General features: G+C 49.5%; 4 protein-coding genes across 4 annotated transcripts; 2 read left to right on the top strand and 2 right to left on the bottom strand.

Moving 5' to 3' along the window:
* Positions 1-1,308: 1,308 nt before the first annotated feature.
* MRS44_003894 (uncharacterized protein) lies at positions 1,309-3,167 on the bottom strand (the record flags this gene model as incomplete). The annotated part of the gene is made up of 5 exons (XM_065623452.1): positions 1,309-1,433; positions 1,489-1,771; positions 1,816-2,003; positions 2,062-3,082; positions 3,138-3,167. The coding sequence occupies 5 exons, from the start codon at positions 3,165-3,167 to the stop codon at positions 1,309-1,311; spliced, it is 1,647 nt and encodes a 548-aa protein (XP_065479524.1).
* A 966-nt stretch (positions 3,168-4,133) lies between these two features.
* On the top strand, positions 4,134-5,578 carry MRS44_003893 (uncharacterized protein; the record flags this gene model as incomplete). The annotated part of the gene is made up of 3 exons (XM_065623451.1): positions 4,134-4,309; positions 4,607-4,869; positions 4,920-5,578. 3 exons carry the CDS (start codon positions 4,134-4,136, stop codon positions 5,576-5,578), a joined length of 1,098 nt encoding a protein of 365 aa, XP_065479523.1.
* Positions 5,579-8,534: 2,956 nt separating this feature from the next.
* On the top strand, positions 8,535-11,131 carry MRS44_003892 (uncharacterized protein; the record flags this gene model as incomplete). Its single annotated transcript, XM_065623450.1, has 6 exons — positions 8,535-9,051; positions 9,121-9,461; positions 9,590-10,273; positions 10,332-10,367; positions 10,697-10,784; positions 10,845-11,131. 6 exons carry the CDS (start codon positions 8,535-8,537, stop codon positions 11,129-11,131), a joined length of 1,953 nt encoding a protein of 650 aa, XP_065479522.1.
* Positions 11,132-12,235: 1,104 nt separating this feature from the next.
* Positions 12,236-13,666, bottom strand: MRS44_003891 (uncharacterized protein; the record flags this gene model as incomplete). Its single annotated transcript, XM_065623449.1, has 1 exon — positions 12,236-13,666. One exon carries the CDS (start codon positions 13,664-13,666, stop codon positions 12,236-12,238), a length of 1,431 nt encoding a protein of 476 aa, XP_065479521.1.
* Between the last annotated feature and the right edge of the window lie 2,431 nt (positions 13,667-16,097).

Genomic DNA, 16,097 nt, shown 5'->3' with positions numbered 1-16,097 from the left:
CTTTTCAAGTCATAGAAGATATTACAGTATAGCAGCTATATTAATCTATAATTCAATGCTGATTTACATAGCAAGACTCTGTTTCATGGGCGTTTGCTAAATATAGATGTTAACCTGGGCTTACTAGCTTTCAGAAAGCCTATTTATACTTACACCTACGCATCGATAGTCTCTACGAGCTTATACTAAAGCGTATCCATGAATCACGCGAGACTAAACTAGCAAAACGTCTTCTTCGCCTCTCTTAGAGTAAGCTTCTAGTCCCTAACATGCAAGATCCTCCCATGAACAACGGACAGCCTGATCACCAGACAAGGCAAAGTTCGAATCAACGCCAGCAATCTGGCCAAAGCACTGCTCCAGGTATCAGCAGGCCACAGCTATATAAAAGGGTCATTTCAATCAAGTTCGGTGGGAGTGATTTTTATGTTATAATGGCGCAAAAGCGAGGCAATGCCTCCAGCGCTAAGTCACGTTTTGTAATCATTAGGGAATTCAAGCGACTGGATAGCAATCACTTGCATTTCAATATCCCTATTCGCCACCTAGGCCATCCCCATCTAGTAGGAATTGAGAATTGTCTACAATCAGCCACGGTAACTTCCGTCGTTTACGAGTACCTACCAGTATCCTTATCCGAGCTATCGAGTATGCCTAACTTGTCCGGTGTTGATCTGTCTACTATCATCGCTCAGGTCGATGCTCCTCCTCACGCCATCACTGAAGGCATGCTTATCTAGCTCATAGGTACTTGACGGCTTGATATACTTACACAAACAAAGTATACCGCATTTGAAGGCAGAAACCTATAATATCCTCGCTGATACGCACGGAACAGTAAAGCTATGTGCGTCCTTTGTCTTTATCGCATCTCATAGCTGCTGCTGGTTACTAATAAATAAAACCAAAGTGTTAGATCCCTTTACGAGCCGGCCATTGAATGTGGTCCAAGATCTTCGAGCTCTATACACCGTCACGCAATCTGTCATGGCCCCTCGCGGCGACTGGGACACAGGTGTCCTAGCTTTTCGAGATACACTTGCTTTTGCTAGTGATTTTGATCAGGTTAAGAAGGTATGGCCCTGCCTTGACGGCTACGTGCATGGCTGACCCTGACAAGCATGCTTTTCTCAACTATCAGTCACCTCAGAGTCTCGGCAAGTTGGTAATGCGAGCGTTATATACGACTTGTTGGGACTTCATGTACTTCAACGAGTAGCGGGTAGACTACGGTACTTTAATCAGAAAAAGAAGATCTGCATGAGCTACATAGAACCTAGCTATGCCATGAAGCAACACGGGCCTATGCTAGATATTCTGATGGTTTATCAGCTGGTCTAGAATCTTCATTGCATTCATCACATTTTCATCCTCATGCGTGGGTCCGACCACCTGAATCGCGATTGGCATGCCGCCGTAATCACATCGATCATCTACAAGAAAGATCTATTAGTATAATGAATCTGGTAAAAACTGCCACATGCTCACAGAGGTCCATGTTCTCTTGATCGAGATCGTTCGCCGCTTGATAGTTTGCAGGGTACGCGTCGCCTGGAAGCACTTTGCCCACTGGAATGACACCAGCTGGGTAATCTAACAGGTTCCATTGCGAACAATAACCCCACCATGGCTTGACGTCGTGCGGCGTACCGGCAGCAGGGGCCACTGGGCAGATGAGCACATCAATTGGCTCTCTATTTTGTGTCTGGGAGCCTGTCTCGGCCCATTTCTGCAGGTATTTCTTACGATACTCGTCTCGTGCGATTTGGAGCTGGAAGCGTCAGTGGGGCGGCTGAAAATGGAGCGTCTACTGACCTTCCACAGTTCATGGTGAGAGAGATTCTTGATAATAGGATCATCAATCAATCGCTTGGCGCTTGGTAGCATTGGCTCCTTTCCAGCCTCGAGGGTGTTTTTGATGTCAAGCCCGCCATCGGGGAAGTAGAGCGGCAGCAAAATGTCATCCCAGGATTCCTTGTGTTTATATGGGGTAAAATTAATCACTTTAGACGTTAGCGAGGGGAGAGTATTCACGTCGTCACCGGCAGATAGGGCCCTTACCTTCATGGCCGGCAGAGATCAATTTCTGAGCAATGCCCTTGATCGCATGTGTCATATAGGGGTGAGGCGTCACGACTCCGTCGTTCGACATTACTCCCACAGACAGTTTCTTATCGGGGTCGAATGGTATGGACTTCCAGGGGAGTTTTAGAAGCGGTTCCCTTGTCCAGGGTTCTGTTCCCAAAACCACCCGGAAGAACAGCTCGAGATCTTCCACGTTACGACCAAGAGGTCCTACCGAGGGCATTATGGACTCTGAACCGGCCATTGTGCACTCCACGCCAGAAATCGGGATGCGCTTGGCAGACGGCTTGAAGCCGTAGACGCCATTAAAGGCGGCAGGGACCCGAATAGAGCCACCGATGTCAGAGCCAAGACCAAGAGGCGACCCCTGGAGAGCCAGAAGAGCTCCTTCTCCGCCACTGGAGCCTCCGGGCCCGAGATGGGTGTTCCAAGGATTGAGAGTCCGGCCATGGATATTGCTGACGGTCTCAAGAACCATCATGCATTGAGGATTGGCCGTCTTAGTGTAGAGGACCGCACCTGCATTGCGCAGAATGTCGACGACGTGCGCATCCTCATCCTTTGGAGGGTCTTGACCGTAGGATATATACCCTGCAGTCGTGAACTGGCCTTTGATGTTGAAGTGGTCTTTGACAGATATGGGCACTCCGTGTAGCGGACCAACCGGGTTTCCAGTTGACTGCAAAATGTTGTCGAGCTGTTGAGCTCGCTCCAGGGCCTCGTCGAAAAAGACCTCAGACAGGCAATTTGTGAGTTGCTGAGCAAGTGACGCGCGATGGCAGAAGGCTTCAGTGACTTGAACGGACGTGTACTCCCGGGCGAGGATCTTCGATGCTAGAGCCGACGCGCCCAGAGATGTTAGTTTAATCTCTTCGACGGACAGCCACTGCGGCAATAGATCTGCCACTTGGCTGTTTGAGGCTGAGATGTTTTCCGGTATAGGCTCTGGTATGGTCCACCTTGTTGGCAGCCTCTCGGCGCGACGATTTTGGAAGCTCTGCAAATGTTAGTAACTCACGTAGTAAATAAAAAGGTGCAATATAATTACTGACTTCTGCTACTATTTGCCAATCAGAACTCATATCGCCGTTATCATATATGCTTTGACTAATAAGTGCTGTAGCTTGAGAAGGCCATAGCAGAGTATATATATATATATATAGATAGCACGATACTGTAACTTGTAGGCTTATATTGTATAATACTTCATTGCTATGCGCATACGCACACAAATTATAGCATTTCCCGCAACAGTAAACGTATATGCCATCGAGTGGAGGGTAATACATAAGGGTGCTACTGTATACACATCGCATGCACATATTATGTCTGACTGATTGCAAGCCAGAGTCCACCTTCAATGACTTGGTGCCCCTATCAGCAGTTGCTTACCACATGGCAAGAACCAATGAGCTCTATATCCCGATCAGCAGCTAGAGGGGGTAAGCACACTACTGCATCATACTTTAATGGAAGGTGTACAGTTTTATAGCAACCATAAGCTCCCTTCATAGATATTTCGTATCACATGCCCGGCTGCCTCGCCCGAGATTTGCACTTCCGGACCTGCGTATGTACCGTGAACCCCCCAGCTTGAAGCTGACTAGGGTTCGACTTCGCGGCCACCAGGGCGTCCCCAGCTGCGACCTATGCTCGGCTGGGCAGGGGCGGTGCTATTTGGACTTTCTGAATATCGGTCCCTAGAGCTGTGACAGAGTTAAAATCAGCCTGCTTGGGCAAGCCAATCGCTGACAACCATAACCATAATTTTGCCCCAGAAAGCAAACCAAACCTTGCCGTTTTGGTGGTCGTGGCTTGAAAATGGGGCTGCCTTTCGCAAGTCTTTCCTTTTTAGATTACTCAGCCGCAATGTGAACGAGTTTCTCCATTTCCACAGCTGTGGGCGGCGCCGTCTCCACGTATGTCTTGACCATCATCATATTAAGCTAAACTGTCGGTGCTTAAGCCCTCGTTAAATCCTTTTTCTACGTCTCTGCATAGATCGAAACTTACTTCTTCCATAAGATATGCCACGAACTTGTTTAAGAATGAAAGAGAAGAACCTCACGCCTACTAACGAACAACTTGGCGGTAGTTTGAGTGAACCAGAAGGCAACGCAGGCTTCAAAGGTGTAGAGTATGGCAGTTCAAAGGCTCCAGCGGGCGGCGAAATCTCAACAAAAGCCACCAAAAAGGCAAAGACAAAGTCCCCATTCCGGCGAAGGTGCAGATGGATCAAGCAAGGCCTACAAGAAGAGAAGACAAGGCTCAGCAGAAAGAGACGACGTCGATTCTGGCAGATTTAACGTACGATGCGGCAAGGCAAAGAGCGTCAGGAAAAGAAATGATGAAGAAGGAGAGTTGGGAAACGGAAGATTTGCTTGTCCGTTCTATAAGCATAATCGGCAAGCATTCATGGGTTCGCGCACATGCGTAGGACCTGGCTGGAATAGCGTCCACAGAGTCAAGTCAGCGTTCGCTAAGTTTTATGATTCTCTAATGGCTAACGATGTGCTTACAGGGAACACATCTTTCGCCGACACATGCTATCCGACAGTCAATGTTGCAATTGTTTTGAAGATTTTGGAACTAAACCCGCCCTTGACGAGCATCGCCAGGATCCATGTCGACAGAAGCCCTCACCGAGACCTTATGGAATCAACAGAGAGCAAGAAAAGCAGCTAAGGAGCAGAAAGATGTATCAGACATGTCCAGACGAAGAGGAGAAGTGGCGTGCGATATACACAATCATCTTTCCAGGCGGCGAAAATTTGCCGAGTCCCTGTAGGAAATATGGCCTCCCCAAATTAAAGTTAAAGCTAATGCTACCATAGACTACGAACCAGAAGTGCCAGAGTTTCCAGACTATTATCGACATATATTAATTGAGAAACTACCTGGCAGTATTATAGAGGAGTTGACAGCGATAGCGAACCCAGCTCAAATATCAGCAGATCCACAGCTGGTGCGACAGGTTGAGAATGCGGTGAAAGTCGCCGTGCGGAAGACACTTCTGCAAGTGGACGGCTCAACGAAGTCAAATGATGACTTTCAGACCTCACATCTAAATGCAGAAGTGCAGTTTGCAGGTATGGAGCAGGTCCAAATGCGACAGACATCTCCCCTGGAGCTTGACTGGCCTTTACTATTTGGCAATAATCACTCGGATGATGCACTCCAGCATACCTCTGGAGCCGGGTTGGAGCTTTGGGACTCTGCCAGCAACGCCTGGGGCAACTTGGACAACAATGACACCTTTTCGATAGGCTGGCAGGACGCCTCAGCCGATCTAGACTTGAGCCCCAACGTTTCCGGGCTAGCAAGTGGTCGAAATCAACCTCCCTTGCCCATACTAGAGACGCAACCGCAAGTCTTTTCTCAGGACCATGTACAATCTGCCAACTTGGGGTATGAGTCTATCATTGGCCTTTTGGATAGTGACGACTTTGACAACTGGGCTCTCTTGGACCAGACTGCCGAACGGGTTCTGTAGGGTCAAGACAGGAGAAATGAATCTCAACTTTGAAGGAACGGGGGGATAGTCGGTCATTTTGGTTAATCGAGAAATGAAGGAAAGGGTAACCATACAAGCGGTGTTGGGATCTTAGTAGGCGTCTGCGTTTTGCTAAATTAAGGAATTCCTTTCTCGGCTAATTTTCGCGCTACTATGCTATGAGGGCGATGATAATGCCGGTCTGAATGAGACGGGCGAAGAGGGGTTCCTCGAAGACAGCTCATCCACATAGAACGCCAGGATGACAAAGGATGTTGTAGACCTTGTCTTCGTCTTCGCTGTAGGTCGGTTTCAGTTTAGTCCTGCCCTCCCACCGCCTAGACAGTCGTCACCTATGGAGGCCTCTCATGGGCCGGGCATTTAATCGCTCTCTGCCCCCGGGTCGATCTGTAGCAACTCTCTTGCAGAGCTGGAAGACTGCGAAACTGGCTCTGCTGAGCCCTGAGAGGACTTCTTCGCTCCTCTGAAGCGCCGCAGTCGGGCGTCTACGGTTCAACGATGTGGCCCCGAACCACCACTGCTCTCCCGGGTGGCTGGTCGTTGATTTAAGGTTTAGGGTACACGTAGATCCGTCGGCTGTGCCACTCGGATGGCGACGGCGAGATTGTTCCGGTAGAGGGTGGACGGGCCAACTGTTGGCTGGTTGGATGTCCGGCGCCGTGGAGCCACACGATATGGCAAGATGATGATGGGCAGCTGGTGGGAGCGAGAAGTGACCTTACAGAGCCAGGCCCTAGAAGGAACTGGTTTGCAAGTTTCATCGGAGGAAGCCGCCGCTACCCGGCATCGTCCGGCTTATGTGGAGCACACGAGTAAGCATAACCGTAGCATCATACCGTAGCACTCTGCGTACATCAGCTGATTTACAGTATTGTACTGTATGAACCCCGGCGTAATCAAGAAGTGTGCTTGCCGCAAGCAGTCTCAACTGCAGTGCGGTAAAGCTGACGGTTCAGGAAGTGAAACCGTCTGCGATCCCGGGGTTTGATGTTCCTTCCTCGACCCGGCCCCAAGTCACGGGTTCCATGCAGCAGGGGATGCGGACTCACCATTCAGCATCTTGGCAGCGCAGCGGCTTCCCCTATCCGTTCTCCGTAGCATGAACTAATGAGGCCTCGCAATCGGTGTTACAGGATCCTTCGGTGACTACCCTGATAGGGCAGGTCGTTTGAAGTTCAGGGGGCCATGACGGTCCGGGTCTTCCGGGGATCAAGGCCACTGCGCACGTTCCGCTTTCAAAATTAAGAAGCGGAATGGTTCCTGCCAGACAGATTCAAGAGCTCACAGCACGGCCGACTGCTGCAGAATAAAATTTTACACAGGATATACCCTTAGTTTTTGGTGAGCTGGTGTATAGACGCGAGTCCTATTAAGCCTCTGAGCCACTCGTGTGTGATGTCCCAATCAAGCAACTACTTTGTGTATCAAGACGGCCAGCGACTGCGCTCATCTTCGCCGTTGCTTCCTCTTGCATCCCTTTTAGCACAGTCACGGTAATCAGCACGTCAAGAGTGCAGGGCAATAAACTTCGCCTCGCTTTCCTTCCAATCCTTCTGCGAGTGATTGCTCACATAAATCACACAGCTTATCTACGTTTTAACAACATTGCAGTCGCTTACAAGGGACCTCTGAAGCTCGCTAACTTCTTAAGCGAACAACTAGCCCCAATGCGGGAGGCGGCGGGGTAGGTAATCTAACTGGCCACAAAACAACTGGTTGAAGGCCGCGTGGATCCGTCTTGCCAGGGAGAAAAGAGTTGAGAGTCACCCACCAACGCCCATCACACGCGAGGCAGCGGCTTCTTGCTCATGACAGCGAAACAGACCCAGAGGAACAGCTGTATTTATTTATTTATTTATTTATTTCTATTTTTTTTTTTTTTTTTTTTTTTCAAGCCGCTCATCTCAATCCAGTTCCAGCCCCCTCTGTGCGGCATAGTCTCCATCAACCTGTCAGTGTGCGATCCTCCTTACCACTACCAGTTACATCCAGACATTGCTGACATGGCGTCAATGGTGAAACCGGCCGTTCGTTGCAATACGACGCATGATGGGCGAATCTAGTCTAATTTGAGCGTCGATGATTGTCATCAATGCATTGCCTCCTCCCTGGTTTTTGAGGAAGCAGAGGTCGCGCAGGGAGCATGTAATCAAATCACCGGCAAGGCAGCATCCTTAATGGCGCGCGTCGGCTTGGCAAGCCCACGCCTCTTTGTTCCACCTCTGATCAACATACCTACCGTCATCAATTCCGTAGTCTCGGTACGTGCTGCATGGATGGCATATTGACAGTGCATCAGGAGCCCTCCACTAGCTTGTCTCTTCTCTGGGACTCTCGCAGCCCGCCCTGTAGCTCTTCCTTCTCTGACTGTCTGTTTGTTCGCTGTAGGTGTAGGGTAGCTGCAAGTGAAACTTGAGAAGCATTGGCTCGTCACGTCGATTGTTTTCTCTGGCCTCCCCAATGAATCCCTCAACCATGACTCCGATCAGAGGTTCGAGGCAACTTGTGATAACTCCCCGAGAAAAGTTCGTTACTCTAACAGGAATGTTGACATCCCGTCAATGTCTCCTACCTTCCCCTGTCGCATCAACGGTGGATAGATCCCACCATTTCCAGTCTGTCGGGACGGGACTCATTACCATGCACAACCACTCTTTCGCCATACCCACTCTTTCGCCAGGCAAAAAAAAAAAAGCACCACCAAAACTCGTCAACTTCACTTACACCAAAGTTGGCCAAAGTAAATAGCTACCTAAAAGAAGTTGGCTCTATTGATTATAGAAATGAGTGGAGGTAATTGTTTTGCCTCTGTAAGGTTATGTGGGGCACGCGACATATGCAGGCTATGCTATTGAAATATTGTTAGTCTGACCACCAAGCCGCTCACCGCTCCTTGTCGTGTTTTTTGGCCTTTGTCTTTGACGACGACAGAAAAATGCCTACCTCGCGGCCTAGATGGGAATATACAGAGGACGACATGGCTGACGCCATATTGGATATTACCGATAATGGCTTTTCACCTCCTCAGGCGGCTCAGAGACGGGGAGTGCCGCGAAGGACTCTAATCGACAGACTCAACGGCCGCGGGGCGGTGAAAGAGCAGATTCACCCTCGCCGACGTCTGTCCAAGAATCAGGAGGACAGGTTGGCTTTCTGGATCCTACGCCAGGAATCTCTGGGCTATGCTCCGTCCCACAGTCAGATCCGCGCCTGCGTCATGGGCTTGCTGAGACAGCAGGGCGAACATCCCGAATTAGGACGCAACTGGGTGACCAGATTTATCAACCGCCGCGCAGATTTGAAGACTAAGATGGGTAGACGCCAAGAAGCCAAAAGGTTCGACTCTTTCACGCCCAAGGCGGTTCACTGGTACTTTGATATCAGGGAGGGCCAGTATGGCTGGATCAAGCCTGAAAACACCGTCAACGTTGACGAAGGAGGCATTATGACTGGTTTCGGCAAGCATCCATCCTTGTATTTTGCTAACTCTCAGATTCCGGCCGACTAACCCTTTTATTCAGGCCTGGATGGCCTGGTTGTTGGAAGTGCGGACCCAAAGCGGAAGGCATTTCTCAAGGGACCACAGACTCGAAACTGGACGTCATTTATCGAGGCCGTCACTGCTGACGGCCGCGCCTTGACCCCTGGTATAATCTTCAAGGGGAAGGAACTCCAGAAACAGTGGTTTCTTGACGAATTCAAGAAGATAGCAGACTGGTATTACATAACTTCGCCTAACGGGTGGACCGACGACCACATTGGCGTTGAATGGCTTGAAAGAGTCTATCTGCCCCAGACAATGCCGGCCGACGACTCTGATGCGCGTCTGGTCATACTAGATGGCCATGGGAGTCATGCAACGGTACGTCCACCCTTTTCCTTGGCTCAAGGTCACTACTAAATACCGGGGAGGATGAATGGATGGCCACGTGCTTTTTAAACAACGTTTATTGTTGTTATCTGCCAGCACACTGCTCTCATGGGCTCCAGCCTTTGGACAATGGAGTATTCAATGCCTCCAAGGCCGCATATCGACAAGAGCTGGAAAAGTTCGCTTCATTGACTGATTCCACCCCGATGGACAAGGTCAATTTCATCAGGGCCTACGCCAAGGCTCGTCAAGTTGGAATGACTGAGAAGAACATACTCTCCGGCTGGAGGGTTACTGGAAATTGGCCCATCTCACGTGCCAAAGCGCTTCGGCATCCAGAAATCCAACAAGATAGGTCAAATGGTAGCCCAAGAGTGACCCCCGAACCTGCGCCGTATCTTGACTCGGACGATACGCCCAAGACGAGCCGTCAAATTCGTGATCTTGGGCTGAACAAATCACCAAAGACACGAAGACGGTACAGCGTAATAGCCAGGGGTTTTGAGGCTCAACAGCAGACGGTAGCGGCGCATACTATGAGGATTGCTAGTCTGGAGGAGGAATTGGCTCGCCTGAAGAGAGGGAAGAAGAGGAAGGCGGTGCCGAATCCTAACAAACGTTTTATGACTCTTGGTGAGACTCTAGCTGGTGGAGAAGCCATAGCCGAAGAAGAGACCCAAAACATGCCTGTTGTGGTGGAATCTGTCTGTTCAGGCGAGGAGGAGTCAGAATCGGAGGCTGGCTCGGTCATCGAAGTCAGAGAAGAAACCATGTCCCATCAACCAACCACGCGATCAGGAAGGGTTATCAAAAAACTCAGGATTTGATGTAGGAATTTTATTATTATTTATGAGATTAAAGATTTTACACACATCCCTCATTTTGGTCAAGTTCTGTGTAAGTAAAGTTGATGAGTTTTGGTGGTGCTTTTTTTTTTTGCGTGGCGAAAGAGTGGGTATGGCGAAAGAGTGGTTGTGCATGGTACATGAACCAACAAGTCTGTGAACAGCATGCGAGAAGAAAAAAAAAATCCCGAGTATAAAGTGTCGGTGTCTATACTGGTTGACTGAGGCGGGGGACTGTAGAGAATTAGCGTGACTTTCTTCTGCATCATCTATGTGTACTCTTTTGCGATTTTGCCCAGCATGACGAAGACTGGCGTTGAAAACGGTCAAAGGCGATATATCAACAATGACAAACGAAGAGCCCAACTTAGACGGGCACAGAAACGATATCGACTAAAGCATAAGGGGAATGGCTTCCAGCATCCACGTTCTAACGAGCAACCAAACTCAACCCTCTCTGTACCTTCAGGTGAGTATGCCCTAGGCTAATGATTATTATGGCTTGCGTACTGATTTGTTCAACGTGCAGAGGATCGAGCTGCTACTGCTCCTCCTCCTGATTGCTCTAAGCCTCAGCAGAATGTGGTGGAGGACAGTGGCAACCCGGAAGGGCAAGGGGCCGACATTGATCTGGTCCCGATGTCAGACTTGGATTATGATTTCGCCTTTCAAGCGACGTTTAATGGCGCAACCAATCAACCTCTCTCGAGTTTTGAACCCACTGACTTAGGTCAGTCTTCAGGCGCAGGGCTCTGGGGTGTGGAAGGTTACGCGTTAGCGGATTTCTTTGTTGGTGGCGAAGGTGTACTCGGTTAGACTTTCTTCTTTTCTTTTTTTTCTTAGTCCCAAACAATATTCAGGTTGGTCTATAGATTTCTTCCCCTACCGGTCCTACGTCTGGAATTTAACTGCACTACTGTCTGAAGCCCAGACTGTACCGATAAGTTAAGCCGAGCCCACACTGCCTGCTTGTCCGATGATCACTTGCTTTGGGTGCTTGGCTCACTTCTCCTACTCTTTCTTGACATGCATCCGTTACCCCTGCTCATTAAGAGTGTGGATAAGAAGGGTTGCGGTCTTGGCACAACCCATCGCCTGCAGCACATCTTTGTCACGTGCTTAACTCATGAAGTGGGTCCTTGCCACTTGAAAGTACCCGAGGGCCGAGGCCTGGTCAAGGGGTAATGTTGGGCGAATCAGCAGGGCAATTCCCCTGCCATTTTTATGACCAGCATCCCAAACCTGATTCCGCTCGGGGTTCCGGAACGGCATCCTATTGGCTTTTCGTTACGCATCTGTACGGCGCAGTGGCTCAAGGGTAATCAGGCTACCCGTTGGCTTATGTTGGACGAACGGGTATGTTGATCCTGTTCTCGTCTCTGAATGCCTCTGAAGTTGTACCTGATTGCTGGCGGGGGCCATTCGAGGTCGTGAGCGATAGACTCCAATTCAGATGTATAGGGGTTGTGTTCTGGCCTCGTACCCAGGGTGGTTGAAAAGGTTTCGATGATTTGGCTTCTTTTTCCATGAAGAGCGGAAGCCAGACAGGCTCTGCAGGTCGCCATTCCCACTGCCCATCGGGCCTGAGCCAAGTCCTTGACCTTGTCTTCTTCCCCCCTCCCCCCTTGTTGTAGGCCAATCTTGCCGAACACCCTTGACAATGGACAGGCCAGATTCACAATGCTAGACCGCCCCCTAAATTCCGACGAAGTGCGGCCACCCTGTGCAGCAGAAGATAGGCATGGCGGATTTTTATAACGCGCTGGATCTCTTAATTTCTACCCGAATAAGCAAGTGAAGCCATCCTAGTTCATCCTTCCTTGGGTCAGATCGTATTCGTCAGCTAGTCTTCTTTCAGCACGTTGCGAGAGTGCTAAAAAAGGTGACCCTTTTTGTCGATCGGATAAGAACACAACACGCTTAAAAGACAGCACCTACGTAAGCAATTAGAAATAATGAGTATAGTGGCAGAGCACATACCATGGCTTTACTCTCACCCTCCATCCGAACTACTCCAACAAACATCTTTATGTTGTCTTTGTTGAAAGACGATCTGAAAATAGTGACATCGTAGAGCTCGCGACCGAAACGATGGAAATACTGGCGGTCAAAAAGAATTCCATCTTGATGGCTGAGGACTTTCAACATTCCGTCGCGGATAGACCATGACTTTATATCTTCTGCAGTAATGCGCAGTAGTGATGCATACGAGGCACTCTGGATCGGGAGAAATGGCGGGAGATGTTTCCCTTGCAAATAGCGGTCCGCCGCCACCGCATCCAGTAGAATCATAGAGCGCAGCCTGGCTGTCGAAATATCCCAGATTTTGCATCTTGAGTCTATCGTCATCGTGATGCACCGGCTTTTCTCGGGATAGACGACGACGGAGATTACCTCTCTCGTGTGTGACGTCAAAACACATAGTTCTTTTCCACTGTCAAGCTCCCAGCAACGGGCCGTTGTATCAGCTGAGCCGGTTGCCAAAGTGTTGTCACACGCGGCGATCGCTCCTACAAGTTTCTCATGGCCTCTGAAGGATCGAGTCAAGCCTGCCGGTTCGTCATTGGCTGTGGTCCTCGAGTCGAAGAAGTCCCAGAGGCCAACGGTCGAATCTCCATAGCTGCAAATGACCTTGAGATCTGGATATGCTTGACCGGCCTTTTTCTCTTCATTGGCGGAAGACGTAGTTGAGACAACGCCCAGGCAGTGAATGGGACCGGGTGCGGCACAGGCTGCCCTCAGTCTCCGTTCTCTAAGGTCCCAAATGTGGATTGTTCCATCCAATGACCCCGATATCAGAGTGTGGTCGAGCAGTAAGAGGGCTGTTACCCTCTGCTGATGGCCAGGGAGAGTGTAAGGAGGCCGCCTTTGCTTTGTCTCAAATACTGTGATGCCGCTGCCGTAGTCTGCTTGAACGATCTTGTCGGCATCGCACTCGAAGCAGGTTACCGGGCGGAAAGCCTCCGTCGTGGAAAGTCGACTACATCTCGAGGTATCCAAAGCCCGGTGGTTCGTATGGGCAGCACTATAGATGTCCTTATATAGAATCGTAAGGGGGAGTGGCGCTGTTTCCGGTCGTGGTTGCTGGGTTTGAATGCCATAGTCGGACGCTAGAAGTCCCTGCCACAAAGCCGGAGTGTGATCAATGCAGTCTTTCCACCGCTTTGAGACCTGCCTTGCGCGGCAAAGGCTTCGGCAGTCCAATGAGGAATGAATATTGATAATGAGCTCAGGGGGTAGCGTCCGGAAAAGATCTCGGTTGGAGTTCTTGTCAACGTGCTTTTGATGCCGTGTGAGATTGGGAGGTCTCCTGGGGCGTGTAGCCTTATTGCATGGTCGAATTAGTCCCATAAATCGGACAAAGTTCTCATCTCCGTACCTCGAAACCGATTCGGTGGTTCATTTCCATAGAAGAAGCTTGAAATTAAGCAAATTAATAGAAAAAAAAAAAAGAAAAAACGAGAAAGGGAAACGATAAGGAGAGAGTAGCGAGAAAGTACGGTAAGATAAAAGAGGGAGCGAATCAAATAATGGCAAGAAGAGACAGAAGAGTGGTAAGAAAGAAGAAACGGTTGAGAGTTATATAATATATGCTTTTTACATACTGTACCACCCACTTCCTCCACTAGCAAGGAAGGACTTTGGCCCTTCGGCTGCGCCGCTTGCTGAAAATGTAGAGTTCTTAGACATGCTAGACAAGGCAGGTCATGCTGACTGTTGCGTCTAAAACGCCCAACAATAATGACTTACCGGAGTCGGCCGTCTCCGGCCTCTCCTCGTCTAGTCATCCCTCTCAGGAGGTTAGGCCTTCCTGATTGCGGATGCTGATTAGGTAGAGGAAGTACTGTGCTATGTGGTAAGCCTTGCCGGGAAAGGGCTGAGGCAGAACATCATGCGCTTCCAACGGCTCATCCTCGGCGTGCAGGCGTACATTCGACGCCATGCCAACATGAACTCCAGGGTCAACAAGTCGGAAATAGCCTTGATCTCGGTAGGGATAATTTTTATCGTTACTGCTTTTTTAGAAGGCTGGTATCCGGGGCAGAGCAACAAGTTTGTTTCTCCTGAGCTGTTTCTATACTGGAGACTGACATGCCAGAATGAGCAAGGAAGCAGAGGTTCACGTACGCTATAGCGGCGGTCCATATAGCTATTGGAGGTCACCTCTAATTCCTTAATCGCGACTCTCTTCTACATCGGACTGGATACACTCTAGAGCTTCTATCGTGGTTCCGAGACATGCATGATTAGGCTTCAATCCTAAGACAACCAAACGAGCTAACCCTAACACCCCACTATGCTTAAACCACCATCTTGTGTGCGGCGCCGTACTCTAGGGGCTCCAGGGGTCGAGAAGTCCAGGTCGTAACGTCGTCCATCTTCAGATGTGACCGCGATAGAACAAGCGATGCTCACGTCATTCAATGACCGAGGCTGACCTTCGCAGATCCCCCTAATCAGATCGGGACCGATATCTTGAGGGGTAGAGTTCCCTAAATATTGAACTGTTGTACCTAGTTTTCCGACAGTATCAATATTAAATAATCTCTTCGGGTCCTCCAATGTGATTACTTCCTCTTGGTCGAGTGCTGAAACATTCAAAACTATTTTATGCTTCCTAAAAGTTATCTCCCTAGTTGAATCAGTATATTCATATCGGTGCAAACATTTAAAAAATAGTTTCTTTTTTGCGCTTATTTTATCCTCGGCCGGTATAGCGAGGGCAAGAAACTTCCACTCGGAGGATTTGAGGCGATGATTATCATATCCAATGAAAACAGGCAGTAGCCCTTGCTTTCGAACGGCCGAGGCCCAATTATTTTTCCGAAATATCATGTCCCCAAGGGAACCCTCTGGCCATTCTTTTGTCGTTTGATTGCCCCAGGGATGACAACGAAAGGGAGTCAAGATAGTTTGAAATCTCATCGTGAATAACTGAAGAATAATATTATGCTCACTAAGCGCTGCGTCTGGAAGCTAGAGGAGATAAGTGTGATAAGTTTTGGCTTGCCACGCATATATACTAGAATGCTGACCTCGGTTATTGTAGAGTGTCACATGTCGGAACTGTGATGATCAACCCCACCTCCAATTGACTATCGCTGTCGCGTGCTGTCAGCCTGTCATCAGCCGCTTATAGACGTGGAAAAGGACTGACGGCTGTCATCTTCTCTCCAACACCAGACATCCAGAATAGCCCCGACTTCTGGCCCAACAAGGCGCCTCAGTTCTCTGATGCTGACCACAAAATGCTGTAAACGGTAGTTTGCATTTCAGTAGCCTCCAGTCTTATGTACGGTGGTGCAGAGCCATGCGAGACCTTGAGCGCAGCCTGGCTGGCGGTCCCAACATGGGGAGAATGACACCGCACTCTGATACGATTGAGGCCAGCCAGGGCTCGGGTGAGGACTTGAGCTTACTCCTACTTTATGAATCGGATACATCCGCGGACAAGCTATCATTGGATTGCCGGCGTTCAGCCAAGCGTTCACGCTCCCCAGAAAAACCGGCTTCGACAATCGAAACCGCTCCGAGTCAGCATGGGTCAGATCAAGAAGGTGAGGGTGTTTCAACGGTACTAAAGCTGAATGCGTTTACGCATGGGGAGAAGATTCAACCTCAGTCCAGCAACACGAGACGATGAGCCAACAGAGAAACGAGCGGAAACGCTGCTCTACCAGCGATGTTGCTTAGAATCATACGCCTTCCAGGTCGGGAATGGGCCCGGTGACGACTAAGACCCAAAAGCAGGTCTTTAGCCGCGCTTCGCTCTGTCGAGCAA

Source organism: Fusarium solani (genome assembly GCF_023522795.1).
Source record: "Fusarium solani strain SB1 chromosome Unknown bctg00000001, whole genome shotgun sequence".
Classification (NCBI taxonomy): Eukaryota; Fungi; Ascomycota; class Sordariomycetes; order Hypocreales; family Nectriaceae; genus Fusarium; species Fusarium solani.
This window is presented reverse-complemented; position numbering and strand designations above follow the sequence as displayed.